This window comes from Physeter macrocephalus, chromosome 5 (genome assembly GCF_002837175.3).
Source record: "Physeter macrocephalus isolate SW-GA chromosome 5, ASM283717v5, whole genome shotgun sequence".
In the NCBI taxonomy this organism is placed as follows: domain Eukaryota; kingdom Metazoa; phylum Chordata; class Mammalia; order Artiodactyla; family Physeteridae; genus Physeter; species Physeter macrocephalus.
In genome coordinates this window covers 58279152-58299543 of record NC_041218.1, presented here as the reverse complement: position 1 = coordinate 58299543, position 20392 = coordinate 58279152, and the positions used below count along the sequence as shown (strand labels likewise).

At 37.2% G+C, this 20392-nt stretch overlaps 1 protein-coding gene across 1 annotated transcript in view; it reads left to right on the top strand.

The window, feature by feature from the left end:
- HEPACAM2 (HEPACAM family member 2) overlaps window positions 1-16468 on the top strand; it is a 38874-nt gene extending 22406 nt beyond the window's left edge. Inside the window, exons 4-9 of the mRNA XM_055084994.1 lie at window positions 1056-1352; window positions 11204-11329; window positions 11414-11438; window positions 11529-11566; window positions 12935-13008; window positions 16355-16468. Coding sequence (XP_054940969.1) covers window positions 1056-1352; window positions 11204-11329; window positions 11414-11438; window positions 11529-11566; window positions 12935-13008; window positions 16355-16468 — 674 coding nt within the window. The remainder of the gene's footprint in view (window positions 1-1055; window positions 1353-11203; window positions 11330-11413; window positions 11439-11528; window positions 11567-12934; window positions 13009-16354) is intronic.
- Window positions 16469-20392: the final 3924 nt, after the last annotated feature.

The following is a 20392-nucleotide window of genomic DNA, read 5'->3' as shown; positions in this document are numbered from 1 at the left end:
GGAAAATTAATTTTTTAAATATCTCTTCCTTCACGTTATAATGGGAATAACATTTACCTATGCGGTTGCTTTAAAGATTAAATGTGGTTGTCTTCATAAGTACTTAAAGTGTCTTCAGATGGTGAATATCCAACAAATATTGGTTATGGTCAGCTGAAAAATGAGCACAATAATGCCTAAACCTTAAAGTTTTTAGACTATAAGTCAGGATATATACTGAATGAGAAAAACCTATCTAGCTGGGGAATATTTTTTAAATCTCTTTTTATATGTTCTCTGAAGAAATCAGTGGGCAATGTGTCTTTATCTGCAGGCAATCTGGTGCCATAGAAATAGCAAGCTGCTACAGGAATATTGCAGTGTAAGGAAAAATACCAGGGGATATCCATAATTAAGTAGTTTATTGATGATCAATGAATATTTGTTGATGATAATGAAGATGTATTTTTTCCAAATGGAATCTATGCTTAGCTTGTGGGAGGAATTTTTAAAATTCTTTAAACTCTTAAAATGTCATGAAAATATAGAATACTCCTATATCTTTTTGCACAAATTTGTGTTCCATGTGAAACTGTGTAACATAAATATTTGCATGAACTGTCCCAGCACTTAGAAGAAAAGTAGATAATACTCAAAGAAAGGTTGTCAAAGAGAAAATAGTGGCCATAATCTATTTTTAAATGCTTTTAAGTACAACTGCAGTTTCAGAAAGATGAAATTTGTCTAACAAGATTGCAGATTTATCTATACATGACCCGAAAGCTTAGCACCACAATCATGATAATAGTGTCTATAAAATTATATCCTAAGTTTTAGGGCTTACACTATTTCAGATAAATTCAATCACATCTCAAATTATTTCCATTTCCATGGATACCAGAATAAAACACTTTTAGGTCCTTATCATTTACTGGGAGTCTAAATGAAGACCTATTTGCCCACGTTTAACATGAGGACTTTCATGGAAAATAAAATGCTGCTAAGCTCTCCCAAACTCAAAAACTATGTTGTGATTATTTATGTCACCCCTTTATTTCTTTTTTCAATTAATGTAGATGGACCTTATGGACTTCAAGTTAATTCTGATAAAGGGCTAAAAGTAGGGGAAGTGTTCACTGTGGATATTGGAGAAGCGATCTTGTTTGATTGTTCTGCTGATTCTTATCCTCCCAACACCTACTCCTGGATCCGGAGGACAGACAATGTCACATATGTCATTAAGCACGGGCCTCGCTTGGAAGTTGCATCTGAGAAAATAGCCCAGAAGACAACTGACTACGTGTGCTGTGCTTACAACAATGTAACTGGAAGGCGAGATGAAACTCATTTCACCATCATCATCACTTCTGTAGGTGAGTGTGATGTAAAAGGCAGGGATCCCAATGAAACACAAATGCACGATAGCCTTCCTCTACTCCTATTTTGTACCTGTGTGGAAGAGAATATCATTGTGGGATTGTTCATATACTCTAAGAAACTCTTTCCTGAGTTAACTAAGCCATGGTTTCTAAGAGTTAAAGAAAGAAAACCCAAAGAATAATGGAGAGAGAATTCAATTGCTAGCTCTGAGGGGCTATAAAGAAAAAGGGAATTCAATAAATTACTTCTAAATGTATATTCTTGCTTTCCTGATTTTACAAACAGGAATATAAGAGAAGAGGTTATTCATTTAAAAGGTTTATATCTACTGTTGCATTAGGTCAGATGAATACATCTCCATGAAATCTGGTTTTCCTATCTGGCTCCCTTCTCACTGTGCTTCACAGGCTTCCCTTCTTCTTTCACCATTTAAAACCTGAAATCTGAAATCTGTGGGAGTTCACAATAGGGGTCTCAACACCTTGGAAACTACAAAATTTTGTAAGTCTGTGAAATTTGGCATTTTCTAGAAGTCATCTGATTTTCATAAAGGTCATCAGTCCAAATAGTTAAGAATCACTGCCTAAAATATTTATGTCCACCAAATTCCCAACTTTCTGAGCCTTCTCTTTTCTCTCTACAGTATGATTTCATTCTCCTGTATGATTTCATTCACTCCCGTGGTTTCATGTGACACTGGTACATCCCAAATCTTTATCTTTAAAGATCTAAAACTGTATTCCCAGTTACCTTCTAAATGTCTCTACTTTCAAGTGCCAGAGGCAGCATACTGGTTCAATATATCAAAAATGAAACATCTTCTTTTCCCCAAAATTGCCATTCTTTCTGTATTCCCTGTTTAAATGAATGGTCCTAGTATCTACCAACCTTAGCCAGAAAGCTAAACGCCATCCCAGACTCTTTTCTCTTGCTTATTGCCCTGCTTAACATCCAGTCATCAAGTTTCCTTTCTTTCTATCTCTCAAGCCCATTCTCTTCTCTCCTTCTTCCTTCTTCTCCCTTTTTCTCCCCTCCTCCTCCTCTTCCTCCTCCCCTTCTGCTTTCTCCTCTGCTTCCACCTTCTTCTTTTGCTCTGTCTTCTACTGCTACTACTTCTACTGCTACTGTCAAGTCCTTCTTAGACTCTTCTTTACATACAGACGAAGACAAGCCAGATTCCACCTAGGGACAACCTGGGGACAGGCTTGGACAAGAAGTGGTGGTCAGGGTTCCTATGATTGGTAGAGGAACAAGTTTGCAAAAGGCGCCACTCATTAATACCTTCTGCATTGGTGTCTTTTCTTTCTCTGTCTTTACAGCCCTGCTGCCTAGAATAGGGCCCGTTACATAGAGAGAGTCAGTACATGTTTTTTTAATATATAAAGCAAGAATATAATCCTTGGAATTCTTAGGCCAAATTTTGCAGTACTTGACCTTTGGGCCATGTGCATCAAAATCACCTGGGGAGGGCTTCCCAGGTGGCGCGGTGGTTGAGAGTCCACCTGCCGATGCAGGGGACACGGGTTCGTGCCCGGTCCGGGAAGATCCCGCATGCCACGGAGCAGCTGAGCCCGTGAGCCATGGCCGCTGAGCCTGGGCGTCCGGAGCCTGTGCTCCTCAATGGGAGAGGCCACAACAGTGAGAGGCCCGCGTACGCAAAAAAAAAAAAAAAAAAAAAAAATCACTTGGGGAGGTCTAATAATATATTTTCATTAAGATACCTCAGACCTATCAGATCAGGGCCTGGCAGCTAGGATCTTGGATCTGATTATTTAGCAAGCACAAGTGTGACACCCACTTGTTTAAGGTGTTTTTTTTTTTCTCCATAGCCTTTTGAATTTAATTTAAAACTCTTAACGAGCCATTGAGAATGATGACTATTAAAAATCTACAGATTAATAAATATATGGTAGGTGGGGCCTTCCGAAGACTCCTTGAAGTTGAGAGTATTCATATTTGCAAAATCATTTGAGTACATTAGAATTTACATACTGGCATGGTGAGATTTTTTTTTTTTTATCATATGAAGAAAATACCACACTCTCTAGAACAGTGATATCCAGTGGAACTTTCTGCAACGAAGGAAATGTTTGATGTCTGCTCTATCCAGTATGGTAGTCCCTAGCCTCATATGACTTTTGAGCACTTAAAATATGGTTATGCCACTGAGGAACTGAAGCTTTTATTTCATTTTATCTCTATTAACTTTAATTTAAATGTAAATAGCCACATATGTCTAGTGGCTACCATATTGGATGATGTAGCTCTAGAATTTTTACCTGAATTATGCTTCATTTGGGTAGTAGGTAATAACATATTTCCCTTATAGGTCCCCAAAGCATGTATGTGTTCAGGGTTATATAAATCAGGCACTCATTCATTCATTATTTAACACCTATTATGGGCCAAATACTAGGGTAAGCATTGAAAATGCCATTTAAAAAAAATAATTCCTGCTAACAAGATGCTCACAACTTAATATGGATGACAGGCATGTATGTAAACAGCTAGCATTCTTTGCTTTCTATTTTACTAAATTTTAAATATGATTTAATGAGCTTTTTACCTCAGTGGTTAACTGAAACATAATTTTGAAACACACCATAATTAAGTATATAAAATAATTTTGTGGCAAATCTGGATGTTACCATAGACTTGTTCCTCATGCTCACTGCAAGTGAAAACATGGCTATAATATGTAGGTGTATACTGCAGTGAAGCCTTTCTTACTACCTGAACTTTCTCCATTAATATTTAGCCAAGATATTGTCATAGTATCAGAAGCCCCCAATATTTGATTAAGATCTTATTACCAAGGTCCAAAGACAGCTACCATCTTAATATCAAATAATTACCTTTTGTAAAATCTATAAAACCTGTTTGACCGGTACAAAGACCAGACATTTGTTATTATTGTAAATAAGAAGAGCAGGTGCTTATTTTTCAGAAGGATTCAATGTTGTCAACATTCATAACCTCTTTGTGGCTTTTAGAGCTGTTTTCCAATCCCCAAATGTCCACAGATCTTAAACAGCGGCAAATGGCAGAGAAAATGAGTAGTATTGATGTGTTTTAAGTATTTGATTTTTTTAAAAAGCTTTCCAAATGAATTAATCTCTGCAATGCAGATTAAGGGTATACCAAGCTACAGTGAAAAAAATGGACATCTCTTGTAACTATCAATTGAGCACTTACTGACCATCCACTTTGATGAGCTACCTATATTAATATCTGTGGAAAATTTGAAATAATTTAGAGAGATAAGATACCTGCCTCTGAGATATTTTCAAAACCAAGTTGTGTTTGGCATAACCAGAGTCCAGTTATAAGAAATAGATGAACATTTGTTTTTAATGAGGCAAAGAATGTGGCCAGTCAAAAAGTCTCAGCAATAAGAAGTGGGAGGCAAAGCAAAAAGGAGTCGAAGATGACTCCAGGGTCACAAATATGGAAAGAAAATAACAAAGTCTGGAAATAATCAAAAGTTTTATTAGGGACTTTCAGTTGGGGAGAGGAAGACTGGAGAATGTGACAATTAGCTCTATGTTTTCCTGCCTGTGTAAGACTAGACCAGATGGTGCCTTCCATCTCTGTGGGCTATGATTCACATCTAATTTGAGATATCAGTTGACCTTTCTGTATCTTAGTAGAGATATCCTAAAGAAAACAGGGGAAATAGGCAAATTCACACAGCTAGTTGGTAATAAAATAGTATCTAAATTCAAAACCCTTTTTTTAACCACTGTATAAACTGTCTCCCTGGATGTTCTTGACTGAGAATATCAGTATCTAAAAGATATGTCACATATATACAAGATATGTCACATATATGTAGAAGATAGTGTGTATTTTCTTATCATCTTAACTAACTTCATGCTATATACAAAGATACTCTGGTTTGTCCAGACATATGTATACTTTCATACTAGTGAGAAATTATGAAATATCTGTAACTAAAAGTAACAGCTAGCATATAAGTTTCAAGGAAAGAATAGCAATTAAAGTAATAAATTAGCATTCATATTTGGAAAAAGAATGATTTTATTACTTTAATTAAAGACTTCCTTGAATGCAAGTGTCCCTACTTTAAAATTTAACTGGGCCTAAATCACTATTGTGACATGTAATATGTATAAAATGAAAATGTTTATGATCAGAATGCAAATGTTCACATTTAATGAAAACATTCCACTGTATACATTATTAGAGTTCTCAAGAGTCACATGGCCATAGTTTGAGATTTAGCTATAGTAGAAATATTTTTGTACATGATCCTGCAAAATCTATAATTTTTTCATATCTATTTCTATTGCACATGTTTTCATAAAGAAGAGAATGGGAAAATGACACTACTCCTAGGCAGAAAGATAAATTTACTGATTTCTTCTAACTACCTAGAAATTTCTCTGATTAAGATCTCCAGGAGGTGTATTTCACCTTGGACCATGGGATATAACAACCGAGATAAGCTACAGCCCTGACATCCAGAACCTGAAACGTTAGGTGACATCCCATGAGCATCTAGCATAGAACCATGGTGTCTGTCAGGTGGGGCCATAGTAGAGTGTGGAAATAGCATGGCCCCCCAGTAGGGCACCTTCATTTCCATAGGGACATGAATCAGCGGCTGTAATCAGCTAACAGATTGGATGGGAGAGATCTCAGGACTCCATTCTGATCTTGAAATAGACACGCTGACTGGAGCATATGGCTATCCTGTTTTAGGTGCAGTCTCTCAAGCAGCAGGGCTGCCATGGATACCACACCTCTTGCCTATATTTGCACTTAATATGTTATTTCATTTTATTTGTTTGTCAAAGGAGGGGGCAAATAGCATTTGCACTAGGGCTTTGGTAAATGAGTCAGTCATGTTTAAATAATGGGGACAGTGGCATGCTATGTGCTAAAAAGTACAAAACTCTCTGAAAGGAGGAAGAATGGGGCTCCTGCAAGTATCCAGAACTGCACTTGTGATCCCTATACATTCTTTGTGGCAATAGGGTCAGAATTTCCCTGTTGACTTATTTTCAAGTTGGGTTCTAGAAATCCATCTCTCTAAAATACACTTGCCTAGAGCTGACACAACGGCAACTGTGCCCCTTGATTTGATCCCAGAGATATCTGGCATTTTTATTTTGTGAATTTCAAATGCTGAACCTGGTAAATCTTGTGTGTTCTGGTAGAGAGAAGCAGTGTTGAGCATAGAGAGCCAGGATGCTCTAGAAGAGAAAGGGGCCCAACAGGGAAGATGATTTGTTCTGAGAAAAGGACTATCTCTATTCTTCATTCTCCAGAGAAAGGACACTTGGCCTTTGCCATAGCCAAGGTTTTAAGCTGACAGGTGCTGGTCACCTCAGGGTGGTTCTCTGATGGAGGGCTAACAGAGGCCAAGGGAGAGAGAGGAAAGAGGGCAATAAGGAAGGAGTCTGAAGAAATAAGGAAATAATGGTAAAGAGAATGAGTTGGATCCTCTGTAGGACAGAATGTACAAATTCAGTCATTTTAGGAAACACAAAATAAAAGGGACAAAAAGGTAAAAATGGAGAGGGGAGGAGATGTATCTTATATAGTGTGAGACATCCAGTCATTGTATGTTAAACCTATTACAAGGCCTCAGAATCATGGAAGTGCCTGGCAAAGAGCTGATGTATGCCATAGTGTAACTTCAGCATTAGAATGAGAAATACTCTGAAATAATACTTATTAGCATATTTTCAGGTTTAAGGGGGAAAAAAACAGCTGATACTACACTAAAATATTTTTCATTGTAAGGTTCATTGTTGAAACTGGACTAGAATAAATTAGCATTGAATTTTTTTTTTAGGGACTAAGGGATATTGAATTTTAGTGAAGGCAGTCTGGCTATCAAGAAATGAGAGAGTCAGAGCACATCAAATCTGGTGTTAGAAAAGGTTGGAGGAAAAACTGAATATATTGGGGGCTACCTGCCAATTATGAAAACCATTCTTGGGCTTCCCTGGTGGCACAGTGGTTAGGAATCCGCCTGCCAATGCTGGGGACACAGGTTTGAGCCCTGGTCCGGGAGGATCCCACATGCCACAGAGGAACCAAGCCCTTGCGCCACAACTACTGAGCCTGCACTCTAGAGCTCATGAGCCACAACTACTGAGCCTGCGTGCTACAACTGCTGAAGCCCTCGCACCTGGAGCCCGTGCTCCACAACAAGAGAAGCCACCGCAATGAGAAGCCCGTGCACAGCAATGAAAAGTAGCCCCCGCTCGCCACAACTAGAGAAAGCCTGCGTGCAGCAACGAAGACCCAATGCAGCCAAAAATAAATAAAACTAAAACTAAATAAATTTATTTTAAAAAAGAAAATAAAAGCCTGTGGGAAAACCATTCTTTGACCATGGATCAACAGCAAAGAATTAAATTTGCAGTCAGGGAAAAAACTATGTTCCAGTCCCAGTTCTAGGACTTACTGACTGTGGCCAGTATTTTCATTTCTCTGAAACTATTTCTCTATCTGTACCTATAAATGACAGTTTAAATTTCTTTATTATTTTCATTATTACTGATATGACATATCTGTACCAAATAAATGGGAAACAAATGTACATTTGGTTTTATATACATATAATGCACATACATTTAATTGTGCATATCTGAAAATTGTGTAGTTTTTATTTTAGTATTGGATCTAAAATAAAGAAATAAGAGAATTCTCTTGATAAAAGTGGTGCCCAGATCATATGCTGTGTCTTAAATCATGCCATTTTATTATTTAGTATTTCTTAACAATTTTTTCTTCTTTATTACTTTGCTTTTGTATCACTGCTGGTGTCTCAAGAGACCATTCTGTTTGCCTTTATCTTATTGACAACCACAGCAGAGTATGGGTCCTTCTGAATTTATACTTTAGAAGCATGCACCTATGTATTTGGTCATTTTTTTAAAAATCTCAACAAATTTCGAAAGATTTATATCAAGCAGAGTATGCATTCTAAATAGAGTGGAATTCAACTAAAAAAATCAAGAAAGAAAACTCCCAGGCATAAGGAAATTAAACAATATGCTTCTAAATAATGTCCAGGATAAATAAGAAATCGCAATGAATATTATAAAATATTTTGAACTTAATAATAATAAAATACTTTTCAAAACTCAGGGGATGTTGTTCAGTTAATAAGATTGTCTACATGTACGAAAGTGATGGAGAAATTGTTGATTGTTACACTTAAGAAAGTGATGGAGATGATAATACAGATTAAATTTAAAAGTGCATTGTTTCTGTAGCCATTACATTACATATGGCGAAAAAAAATTGAGTTCTCCCGGTATTCAAAATCTGTTTTCCAGTTTAGCAAAGAAGTCATTCACATCACTGTTAAATGAAATTCCAACGAATGTCATTGTTGTTTCACTTTCATCTTAGTAAGTATCAGCCAGCGTCCATGTTGAAGCTACACTTGTTCATCTATGATGTAAGGTATCTCTTTGCTGAATTGGATAGTAACCAAGCATTTATTTGAAGTCTAATTGTTTCAAAGTATGGTTGAATCTCACCCACAGGTTGAAAATGCAAGAGTTCAGCAAAAATCAACAAAAGCATTCCATGAGAATCAATTAGATATATGGAATTAACAATAAAGAGTACTGCATATTTTATTATTAATTCTAAATTAGGCTACACATCCTTCATATCAGTAAAATTTATAACTTTTGTATGTATATATGTGCATATAATTCTTGTTGATACTCAGTTACTAGCATACCATTGGGCATAGTGTCCTATTTACATAAACTTCATGTAAAACTCTTTGGCTGCTTCAAATCATATAATATCTGAGCAACAAAAGAACTTAAAAACCAATCATTCTAGCCTCCTCATTTTACTACTGGGAAAATCCAGACCCTTAGAGTTAAGTGGCTCATTCAAAGCTGCCCAGCTCTTTAGAGAGAACAAATCTGTGAAGTAGGAGCACAGTATCTGAAGAAAGGCTAAGACCTCACACAGAGATCACCCAAATGCTAAAGTAGTTACAAACTAAAAGCTCAGCATTCTAACAGTGGGAGAATATAACTTTTCCTACAAATTATTAACCAAGAGAAAAGGAGGAAAAATAATATTTCTAATAAGTTTTGTGATGTTCTGGTCTAGATCAGAACCAATAAATTGCCATTCTAGTCCATTTTATACTACCTTGCATTTATTTCTTCCACCCAAAGCTAAAAGGAGTTTAACTTAAAATCTGTTTAAAAGCAATAAGTATTACACAGCTATTGTAATCCCATAAAAAGAACATTTTAAGAACACAATTCTCTGAATGCATATCAGAAATTTATAAGTAGACCATCTGAGATGGTAAAGATTTTTGGTGATGAAAAGCAACCTGCTTAATCTCTTAAGGACTTAAAGGAAATACAAGAACAGCATTACATGGGAAAATTAGAGGCGATATCATGATTTCCATGACTTTTTAACTGGAGTTTAACATATATGATCTACACTACATTATGAAAAGATTCTGGGAAGATTAAAAAGTGAAAGCGTTGTAGGTAGAAAAGCTGAGAGAGTACATATAGGTCCACAATGAAAGAAGGGAAAGATTAAGGTTTCATCCTTATCTTGGCTGCTGGAGACCTCAGTAGAGGCTTTGTGGTGGAAGACAACAGGGTGCAGGCTGGATATTTATTGCAGAATTGAGTCCGCACCATGTTCTTCACCACACCCAGATGCTCCAAGCTGTTCTCCACCATGGCAGAAGGGAAGTGACATCCCATAACTTTCACTCCCACATTAAACTGGACAGAGACAGGTAACTGCCACCATTCATTTCCACATCCATGTCTGGTTCACATGATAACATGGAAGACATCTGTTACTTGCTTTTATTGGAGACCACACAACTTTCCACTTTATAGATTAACTCTCTGACTAAGCATGGTATAGTCTGGAACTGGTGTTAACATTGCCAAACTTAGTAAGTTTTGTCAAAACAGCATCAAAGTGAGGCAGCACAAAGTGTCAAGAGTCTGGGGGCACATCTGGACTCTGCCACTTACTACTACCTGAGTGACTTCAGGCAAGCCTCAGATTGCCATCTCTAAGAGGGGATAATAATAATAATATTACCTCCCTAATAACATTGTTGTGAACATTCCATGGGTTAATACGTATCATGTGCTCTTAGAACAGAGTCTGATGTATTATAAGCACTCAGAAAGTGTTAGCTTTTAGCACTATATTTTATATAGAAATATTAATAAAAGGAATGACTTGCAAAACAGTGAATTGTAGTCAAAGGTGGGACTTTAAATGTCTTATTGACAATCACACACACTTTCTATTTTAAGGATTAAAATTTCTTTATTGGTCAAAAATTAGTAATTATTTGAAATGAACACCTCCCCTCTCGCACCTTTAACTACAGACCACTGCCCTAGAAAATCCACATACCTGAACAATGTTAAAAGAGTGAGATGGAAAGAGAGATAGAGAACAACCTAACATCTGGGGATGTTTTATACAATGAGATCCAACAGATCCAAGCTCAATGCTGGTGAACACTATTGAAAAGTATGACATGAGCTATTTGCTACATCTAGTACAACATATTGGTATTATCCTGGACAGCCCACCACATTTCCAATCACAAATATCCTTAGAGAGTTTAGTATATATTCTAAAATAAGTGCCTGCCTTCTGTTCGGTTTCACTCAGACTTCCCTCTCTCTCTCTCTCTCTCTCTCTCTCTCTCTCTCTCTCTCTCTCTCTCACTCTCTCATATACACATTTGCAGTACTGTACCGTTTAGGATTTATTTATTTAGGATCAATTTATTATTGATCTTTAATAAAAATATATTTGTCTTTTTATTTAGGAATAGAGAAATTTGCACAAAAAGGGAAATCATTGTCCCCTTTAGCAAGTATAACTGGAATATCACTCTTTTTGATTATATCCATGTGTCTTCTCCTCCTATGGAAAAAATATCAACCCTACAAAGGTAGGTTAAAGTTAAAAAAAATTTTTGAATGGATTTATATGTGTACTAAAGTGTATCTTACTGTTTTTTCTTTTTTGGTTTTAGTTATAAAGCAAAAGCTAGAAGGCAGGTAATGCATATGTTTCTATGAAAATAATTTCTCTTGAATGCTTTTTCCTCAATGATTAAGACTGACAGAAACACCAATTTGTCTTTTCAGGCCAGAAACTGAATACAGGAAAGCTCAAACGTTTTCAGGTAATGGCTGGGCTGAGAGGGGCTGTTATCAATATTAATGTATATTAATATATATCATTGATATTAATTATATATATAAAATGTACTATTGACATAACAGAATTCACATGAGATAACACTAACACTCCCTTCCCAGGATGACTGCCCTCACTTCACAAAGTTCTATCCCTTGTATTAGTTTTATGTAAGTCACACAGGTCTGTAAGATAAGCCTGAAAGGTACTTTCAATTCCATTTCACAGGCAAGAGAACTAAGGCTCAGAGAGACTGTCACTTGCCCGCCATCACTGAGTTCTGCTGAATCCTGTTCCATTGATCCTCTTATTATTTTGAAAATGCCCAAGGGTTCTCTCACTGTGTCAGTTCCTAAAGCAGATACGGTGCTGGCAGCTCCTTTCCAGGGAGAAGAGGAAAGGGAGGTCCCACAGGTTTGCTGCTTCTCTGTCCCCAGCGGTGCCCCTCACTTCTGACTCCCTACTGAGTTGTTATAAGTTAACAGTGGGGCTTTTGCTCAGGCCTTGGAGTCAGAGGAGCTGGGTTTCTATCCCATCTGCGCCACTTTCCCCCAATGTCACCTTGGGAGAATTAATTATTTTTCCTGACCTCAACTCATGTATACAATAGAGATCATAACTTCCCCTCAGGGTTGCTCTGAGAATTAAATCCAGTAATGTAGGTGGAGTGCCTAGTACAATGCCTGGATGCTCAGTAAACATGGGTCTTCTTCCTCTTGTCTAGTCCTTTCTCACAAATGATAAACTGTCGGAGTTCAGAAAGGCCCCAGAGACCACCTGCTTCCTCCCAACCACCCCATTCCTGTCATTTTACTGATGATAGTTTAGGTGACATCAGACTTGTTTTCTGTTTTGTATGTATGGGCAGCAACAGTTGCTTATTTATTCTTATTAGTCCTGGTGGACTCTGTTAGATCTAGCAGAGTACAGTAGAATATTATGGGTGGATTAAGAGCTGCTGTGATTGACAGATTGAAGCCTTGGTGTTTATAAGTCTCTGGTAACTGAGAGTTACAAAGGACAAGGCTGCCCACGTGTGTTTATATGATATAATATATATATATATTATATATAATATATATTAACAGTGTATTAATATATAATACACTGTTTCCACTTCAGACTTTAAGAATAATTGTCCCAATTCAGTTTCATTTTTGAGCTTCAACAGGAGTGATTTCCAATACTATTTAGTGGCAGCATGACTATAGGGGATTAAGAAATGTTAAATTGGTTTTATACACATACCACTTGAAGCAAACCATGAAGATACGTTTTATAAAGGTTTTTTTAAAAAATAGCAATAGCAATTTGAGGCATTTGGTTTGTAAGTAGTATTTGTTTTCCATTTCAGGCCACGAAGATGCTCTGGATGACTTTGGAATATATGAATTTGTTGCTTTTCCAGATGCTTCTGGTGTTCCCAGGGTTGGTTTTCCTAGTGGCCGATTAGCCCAGAAGTAGCATTCTGCTTCACCAGAGGTGTAAGCAGCATTCATTTAAGCATGTGGGCAGTGTGGTCAAATGGCTGCATTACCCTCAGCAGTGTTTACTCGCTCTGTAATGAATGACATTGTCGGATCTGGGGAGCTAAAGCATCTTTCTCAGCCTCTATCAATAAAGCTAACACAAATAAGGAAGTTACACGAATTCATAAACATTCTTTACCTGGTAAGCTCAGGAAAGAAAGAATTAACTAGGTTGAAGGTCAAGAGAAGTGAATAAATAGGGGACCAAGAGACCTTGGTTTAAATAATTCTGCATCACTTTGATGACTGCAGCCTGTCACTTCACTGACTCTCTCTGTTGCTCAGTTTCCCCTTTATTTCCTCCTCATATCTCATGAGGATATTGCAAAGACAATTGATTATACCCTTGAAGGTACCTTATGCTCTTCAGAAGAAAGGTACCATATAAACCCAAAGTATGCAGGTACATATCTTTATTTTTTCCTAAAGGTGCATGAGATGTGAGAGCGGGAACTTTTATACAGTTGAAGCCATTTTTTTCAGTCCACACAGACAAGGTCTTTTAAGCAATCAGTTTTGTTTAACAGGCAAGCAGAATGTTTCTCTGAGCTAATCAGCTCATTAACATTTTTACAGATTTATGTACAACCGATCTTTCCTGTTTCCTTATTCCCCTATGATAGTTCACTTAAGGAAGGGGCCAGAAACGGACTACTTGCCTCTGGGCATTTTCATTTCCTTTTTAAAAGAGAACTATCAATATTTGTTGTTAGGGATTGGTTACCTCACTTGTTCAGAGAATTCTATATAAGATTCTAAGGTTCAGGCAGTAAGTTACCTGGCCACAGGCTTTAGTTCTCAAATGCCACATGATTAATGGAGGGGGATTGATTGAATTTCATCCTCTTATGGGTGAGTCGTAGCACCAGTGCCCACATCATCACAAATGAAGACAAAAAGTGCATTGCAAAAGCTTTGCAATGTCCTGTTCAGTCTCAGGCAGGATTGGCTCACCCTTCACTTCTACAACCAAAAAGACAAAAATAAATATTTGGTGGATCAGTTATTTCAAACAGCTCCTCACCAAGGCAGAAAGCACCCCTCTCAGGTGTGGCTTTTAAATGGGGAAGCAGGAAACTGAAGAGCTAATAAGACTTAAAAGTGAATTTTGAAGTCAGTTTTTATTCCTAGGAATGCATTGGAAAGGAGTGAGATCTATGTAGGAAACTTTAAATTTAGCCTTGCAATTAATCAGTACTCAGTTTCAAGATTTTATTGAGAGGACCTCTATTTGCTCAAAATGCTACAGTTCTAAAGAACCTGAGGCAGAGAAATGAGTGCTTGATTACGTATCAGAAGCCCCACTTATATCTGTCGTAAGTAGAATAACTCGACTGGGAACTATGCCCATGTTCAATGCTGAAAACTCCTGAGGAATCAGCTGAGGTCCTTCATTGGCAGTTCCAGGTGCTTTGGGAAGAAGTGAGAAACCAACACCAACAACCCAAGGAGCAGGAGGACCCGGACATGAGTAGGAGGAACTGTGTGAGAAGCAGCCAGAATGGCAGTTATGTGTGAAGATTAACAGCTAAATGCAATGGTTTTGAGAAGAAAAGGAACAATAATAACATTACCGGGCTTCCCTGGTGGCGCAGTGGTTGAGAATCTGCCTGCTAATGCAGGGGACACGGGTTCGAGCCCTGGTCTGGGAGGATCCCACATGCCGCGGAGATCTCACATGCCGCGGAGCAACTAAGCCCGTGCGCCACAACTGCTGAGCCTGCGCGTCTGGAGCCTGTGCCCCACAACGAGAGAGGCCGCGACAGTGAGAGGCCCATGCACCGCGATGAAGAGTGGCCCCTGCTCGCCGCAACTAGAGAAAGCCCTCGCACAGAAACGAAGACCCAACGCAGCAAAAATACATGAATAAATTAATAAACTCCTACCTCCAACATCTAAAAAAATAATAATAATAACATTACCAAGATCTCAAAATTGAAGTTAAGAAGGGAAATAAATTGATTACTAACTTTTTGAGTTTTTAAAAATCAGAATCATCTTTTAGCTTGTCATGATACATGTACAGATGAGTGCTCCTCCTCTCTCTACTTACTGTACATTTCATTGCCCATTTAGCACTTCTTTTGGGGAATTGGACAGAAAGCAATGGCAAATTTATTACTTGCTAACAGGTCTAATATTAGGTTAGTTGAGTAAGTTAGTCATTATCTATAGATTGCTTTTATCATAGCCCCTGAACACCTCTATACCAAAGAAAATCAAGAGTTGATCTTAAGTAAAAACTCTAAATCAAAATCCCCTTGACACAAAAATGATAGGATGAATCACCTATTCAGTCCTAGGATGAATAGCCTAGGACTGCCATAAGAGCTTTAACAAGTAGAATAGAAACAAGCAGTTTCCAGAAAAATCTAAAGCTAAGATATTCCAAAGTAACCTAGCAGGTCAAATGAGATAAATAACTCTTCAGATGATTTATCAAGGGCAAAGAGTCCTCTAGGTGGATCTGTATAAATACAAAGGACTGAAAGTGGCCAGAAGTACGATGAAAATAGAATGAGTTTGGGATGAGGAGGGTAACCAGACTTTAGCTAAGTAATTGGAAAACAGTGTTTACAAGAATAACAGTATCAAATATAAGGAATAGGAATTAATGAAACATGAATGCCAATTTCAATAAAATACATGTTGATTTTAACCAGACAGACATACACTACTGTACTTTTCCACATTCATCCAAGCCTTACTTTTTAGAGCCCATTACTGTATTCAAACCAAAACATCTTCTTTTGTGTGTTCTATATTTCTTGGTACTGTCTTTACTAACTTGCAATGTGATGAAGGCTTCTGGCTGTAAGTTATTCTTTTTTTCTAAACCACCCTTGCACACATGATTGGCGATTAATGTCAGAAAGGTAAGACTGAGATGTAATATAAAGGATAGTAATATATGCTCTTTGATCCTAAGCTATCCTGATATCTTCTCTTTTGCTATTTTTTTCTACTGTATTTCCTTTACAGTACTGCCAGCTTTTTTCTTAAAAGGAGAAAAAATGTGATAGTTTGTCCAGCTATTCCTCTTCTGACCTCATAGCTATGCCACTGCACAAACTACCGTAGGGTAAGTGCAGGGAACTGTAGCAAGGAGGAAATGGATATTGAAGGGAAGGTAAATAGTTCTAATTTTCTAATCTTCACCTCTTCCAGTTGTTTTCAACTCTGCAATGTAGTGGGAATACTATTTACTAGTCTGCCAATTTTTTTTAACGTGCTACATTTTCCAGATGCCAATGAGATCTGTTCCAGCCTCTGATGGTGTACCAGGGCAAGATTTGCACAGTACAATTTACGAAGTTATTCAGCACATCCCTGCCCAACAGCAAGACCATCCAGAGTAAGTATGAACTTGCATTTGATGATGCTACGTTGAAAGGACTCAGCATTCATCCCCAGCTGTCCCCAGAGTTTATTGAAAGGCTCAGAAGAAAAAAATATTAAAACAGGAAATTATAGTTCCTGTACATTTGAACACACTTTCCCACCTGAAAATAGTTTTAATAAATAAAACAGGCTAACACACAAGTATCTTCTGGGGCCATGTACTTGGGCCAGTGGACCAGATGCAGAGCTCTAGAATCCAGCATTTCCCCCAGGGAATCCACATCTTGGTAAGAAAGTGGTCTTTAGACCAGTTCTCAAGCCATCTTGATTATCTTGATGATTTTCCAGTGACTGTGGTGGTTTTAAAGCCAGTGATCTATCACTACAAATAGGACCAGGAAGAAAACGAACCTGCAAAATGTGCCCAACAGTGTCACCATCAAATGCCCACCTCTCACAGATTCAAAGCAGTCTACTCCCAAGTGAATAAAACCACTGGCCTCACACCCAGAGAAGTAAAACTTAAGCTGAGGGCAAAGCCAGGAAACTGCTTATCCAGTTAACCTCGGGGCTGACACCAAGCAGTCACCTTCCCTTCCCATTTGTGGAAAACTAAGCCTACAGCCTTTTGAAATAATGAAATGAACTTCCCTTTTTTGTGGGCTGTAGCTGCCTGCAGGCGTAACTGCCACAAATCATCTTCCATCATTTCTTTATTTGTCATTTATTGACTTTGAAAAGAACATCAATAACCACACACAGGAACTTCCCCTTTGGCAAAAGAAACACTTCTAGTGAAGTAATTCATGCACACCTCTGGGTAAATACCAAAAATAACAGCTGGCTGTGGATGAATGCATGGGAAACGGTCTTCCGGGGAGGAGACCCAGTCCTGGGGGTACTATGCAGTCATTTAAGGGCTAAATAAGTGGCGAGAGCACCTCAGAGGACCCCATCAGTGCATTCCTTCTTGTCTCAGGGAGCCTGGAGAAAAGGGAGTCAGGGAAATTAGGAGCAGACTCTGATGGAACTGGCAGCTTCTGATTTGAAAAGAAAAGAAAATTGCTTTATAGCATTATGTTATTAATCTAATAGAACACAATAGTGGAACGTTATTCCATGACAGTTAAAAAAAAAACCTCTCTAAAATGATATCTAACCCTCTTTACTTTGGAGAATAGAAAATAAAGGGATATTTTCCTTTGTTAAAAATAAGGAATATAAAGAATTTTGAGAGTATGTCTGCTTCCTAATTTTAAGATTGTATCCAATCAAAAATGTTACCCTATTTAAATTCATTTGTTTTTCTATATGTCCTTTATTCTATGTATCTATTTTTCCAGTTAGCCTGCAAACAAACCAAATGAAAACTTGAGGTTTATCTTTTAAGACTCCTAACAATGAAATAAATGATGGTTTTAAACTGTGGAATATGGCAGCTATAATTTCAGAGCACCATATAAAGTGATTTGGTGGGTTTTGCATGTGAAAAAAATGATTCCTTAAATTAAAAAAAAAAACATCCTCTGAAATTAGACTGCTTTCAGACATGAGTAATGTATTTAGAATTTCTTGGGAGTATAAAATTTGATTTCAGAAATAAACTTTGAGGGTTGAAAATAAAGCAGAAAAGCTCTTTTTCCAGCACGTAAAGGACTATTTAACTGCTGTTGAGGACATGCTCCTTCCAGGGGCAGTCCATGCAAGAGCTCCCTCATACTCCCAGCCCCAGTGCCTTCCCCTCCCCGTCTCCATAGCCTCTCTCTTCTCACCTCCTTCTGATCCATCTTCTGAGGAAGTTGCCCTTTGTGTGTCTTTGTCTGGACTTCACCTCCATCCTGAGATGTCTTCCCTCTCTGAATCTGCCTTCTCTTTTCTTCTCTTCCTCTGTAAGACTGTCTTCTGTCTCTCTAATATCTCTTTAAAATTTTTCCTCCTCTTTCTCTCTTCCAGCTCATCCTAAAGAGGAGCCAACATTTTTACAAGTGTTGTTTTCCTTGAATACAGATGTGTGTTACCTATTCTAAATTTAAAAACAAACAAGTAGAATATTTTCTCTTTATTTCATTAGAAACTGTTTTGCACTTGTTTTATTTACAATCAATCCACAAACATCTCCAGGTCATTAACTATGTCCTAGGGACAGAGATTAAATAAGACTCAGTCTTTTTTTTTTTTTTTAAGACTCAGTCTTTTAAAGATTTCATAGCTTAGTGGGCTCCTCTGCTTATTTTAACTAAAGATCAGTGATCCTCAGTAGAATAAATATTCCTCAATAGAATAAACATTCCCTAAACATTCAGAGACCCTTTTTCTTTCCTATGGTTTTATTCTCTAGGTCCAATTAAATTCAAAGATCAATTTCATGAATAATGCAGTATTATAGGTGGTTAGTGAATCTCCCCCATTCCCAAAGTACATGTGCCAGGTCTGGGTGAAGAACTGTAATTTCCTGCTTTCTTTTACCTCTATTTGACAGTTGGTTCTGAGATAGAAACACAGCCAAAATTCTTTTCCTTTGGCTCTTAGACTATTCTAGCAGTGTTGTTTTCGTTACTACATACATCTATTACCTAACTGAACTGGTGTTTAACAAATTGGTAAGTTGGCCTGTGTTCATATTCTGCTACTCAGCCCAGTTATTTGTTTATTGAACTTACGGCTACATTTATATAAATGCTGTCTGTTGACCTCATTAAATGCTCTTGGCACAGTTTGTTTTGAACTCGACTTGCTCACAGGACATCCAAGTAAGTAAACCTTTTAGCTTCAAAAGGAAATTATCTACAGAATTTAGTGATTGCTTACTCTTTATACTTATTGGTTTGTAAATGTAATTTTCTTAAACTAGTTCAAAACACTCATATTATTTGCAGCTGTGGAAAAGAATAAAAGAATTTAAGGTTCTTCGACCTGTAGACCTGGAAATCTATAGAACATTTTACACGTCTCTTCGCCAGGTGAGCATTCATGGGCAAAGCAATGCATTGAAGCAAAATAATGAAAGCACATATTGAGGAAAAACAGTGAAAATGTATATTCATCCGGAATCAGTGAAGGAATCAAACCCGGTACCTCTTACTCATCACTCCTTTTAATGCAGAATAGAGTCATTTATAAAAATCAGACTGCAGGTTTTCCAGCATACACACAATGCATTGTGCTACAGAGGAGCCTGGTGAGGAAAGAGTTCTCAGCGGACAGTCTTTATTGCCCTGATGGAAGGAAGAAAAGGACGGGACTTTCCAATTAGTTTTTTGGTATCAAGTTTCCTACAAAGCTCAATTAGTTCTAATCTATATGTTCCATTTCATCAGCATTGACACTATCCTATCTAACCTACAAATGTGGAAACCTTATATTTGTAAAAATTTCAGCAGGCTTTGTTTTATTAAATTCTCATTACTGTTAAGATTGCTATATTTTTTTATGTCATTCCCAAACTTCCTTCTTGCTATTTGTACCACAGAATAATAAAGATGATTGTCACAAAAGCAATACTGTGCCTTCTAGGTTGTCAATCACCAATGGTGTTTTTGAAAAGACTTGTAAAATGCTGAAGGAAATGACTTAGAGTCTTATTTTTATTTTTGTTCAAAGAAAGATGGATTCAAATAAATTATTCTGCTTTTGCTTTTATATGGCCTTGATTCTTTGTATTTTAGAGGAAAAATTTTACATAAAATAACATTATAGAATTAGATTTTTTATCCTTCTTTCCCAATGTGCATCATAGAGAGCTATTAAAATAAGACTCTTGCACTCACATGACTATTTACTTTCAGGCTTGAATTTTTTACTTTATTGAGTTGTGGATTCTACTTGTATATTGCTGTAGTTAAAAAAAAATCAGTTAGAAACCAAAAAGTAGAATTAAAAAACACCATTTTATAACCCCCAAATGAAATAACTGATTCAGATAACAATTATCATTAGTCAAG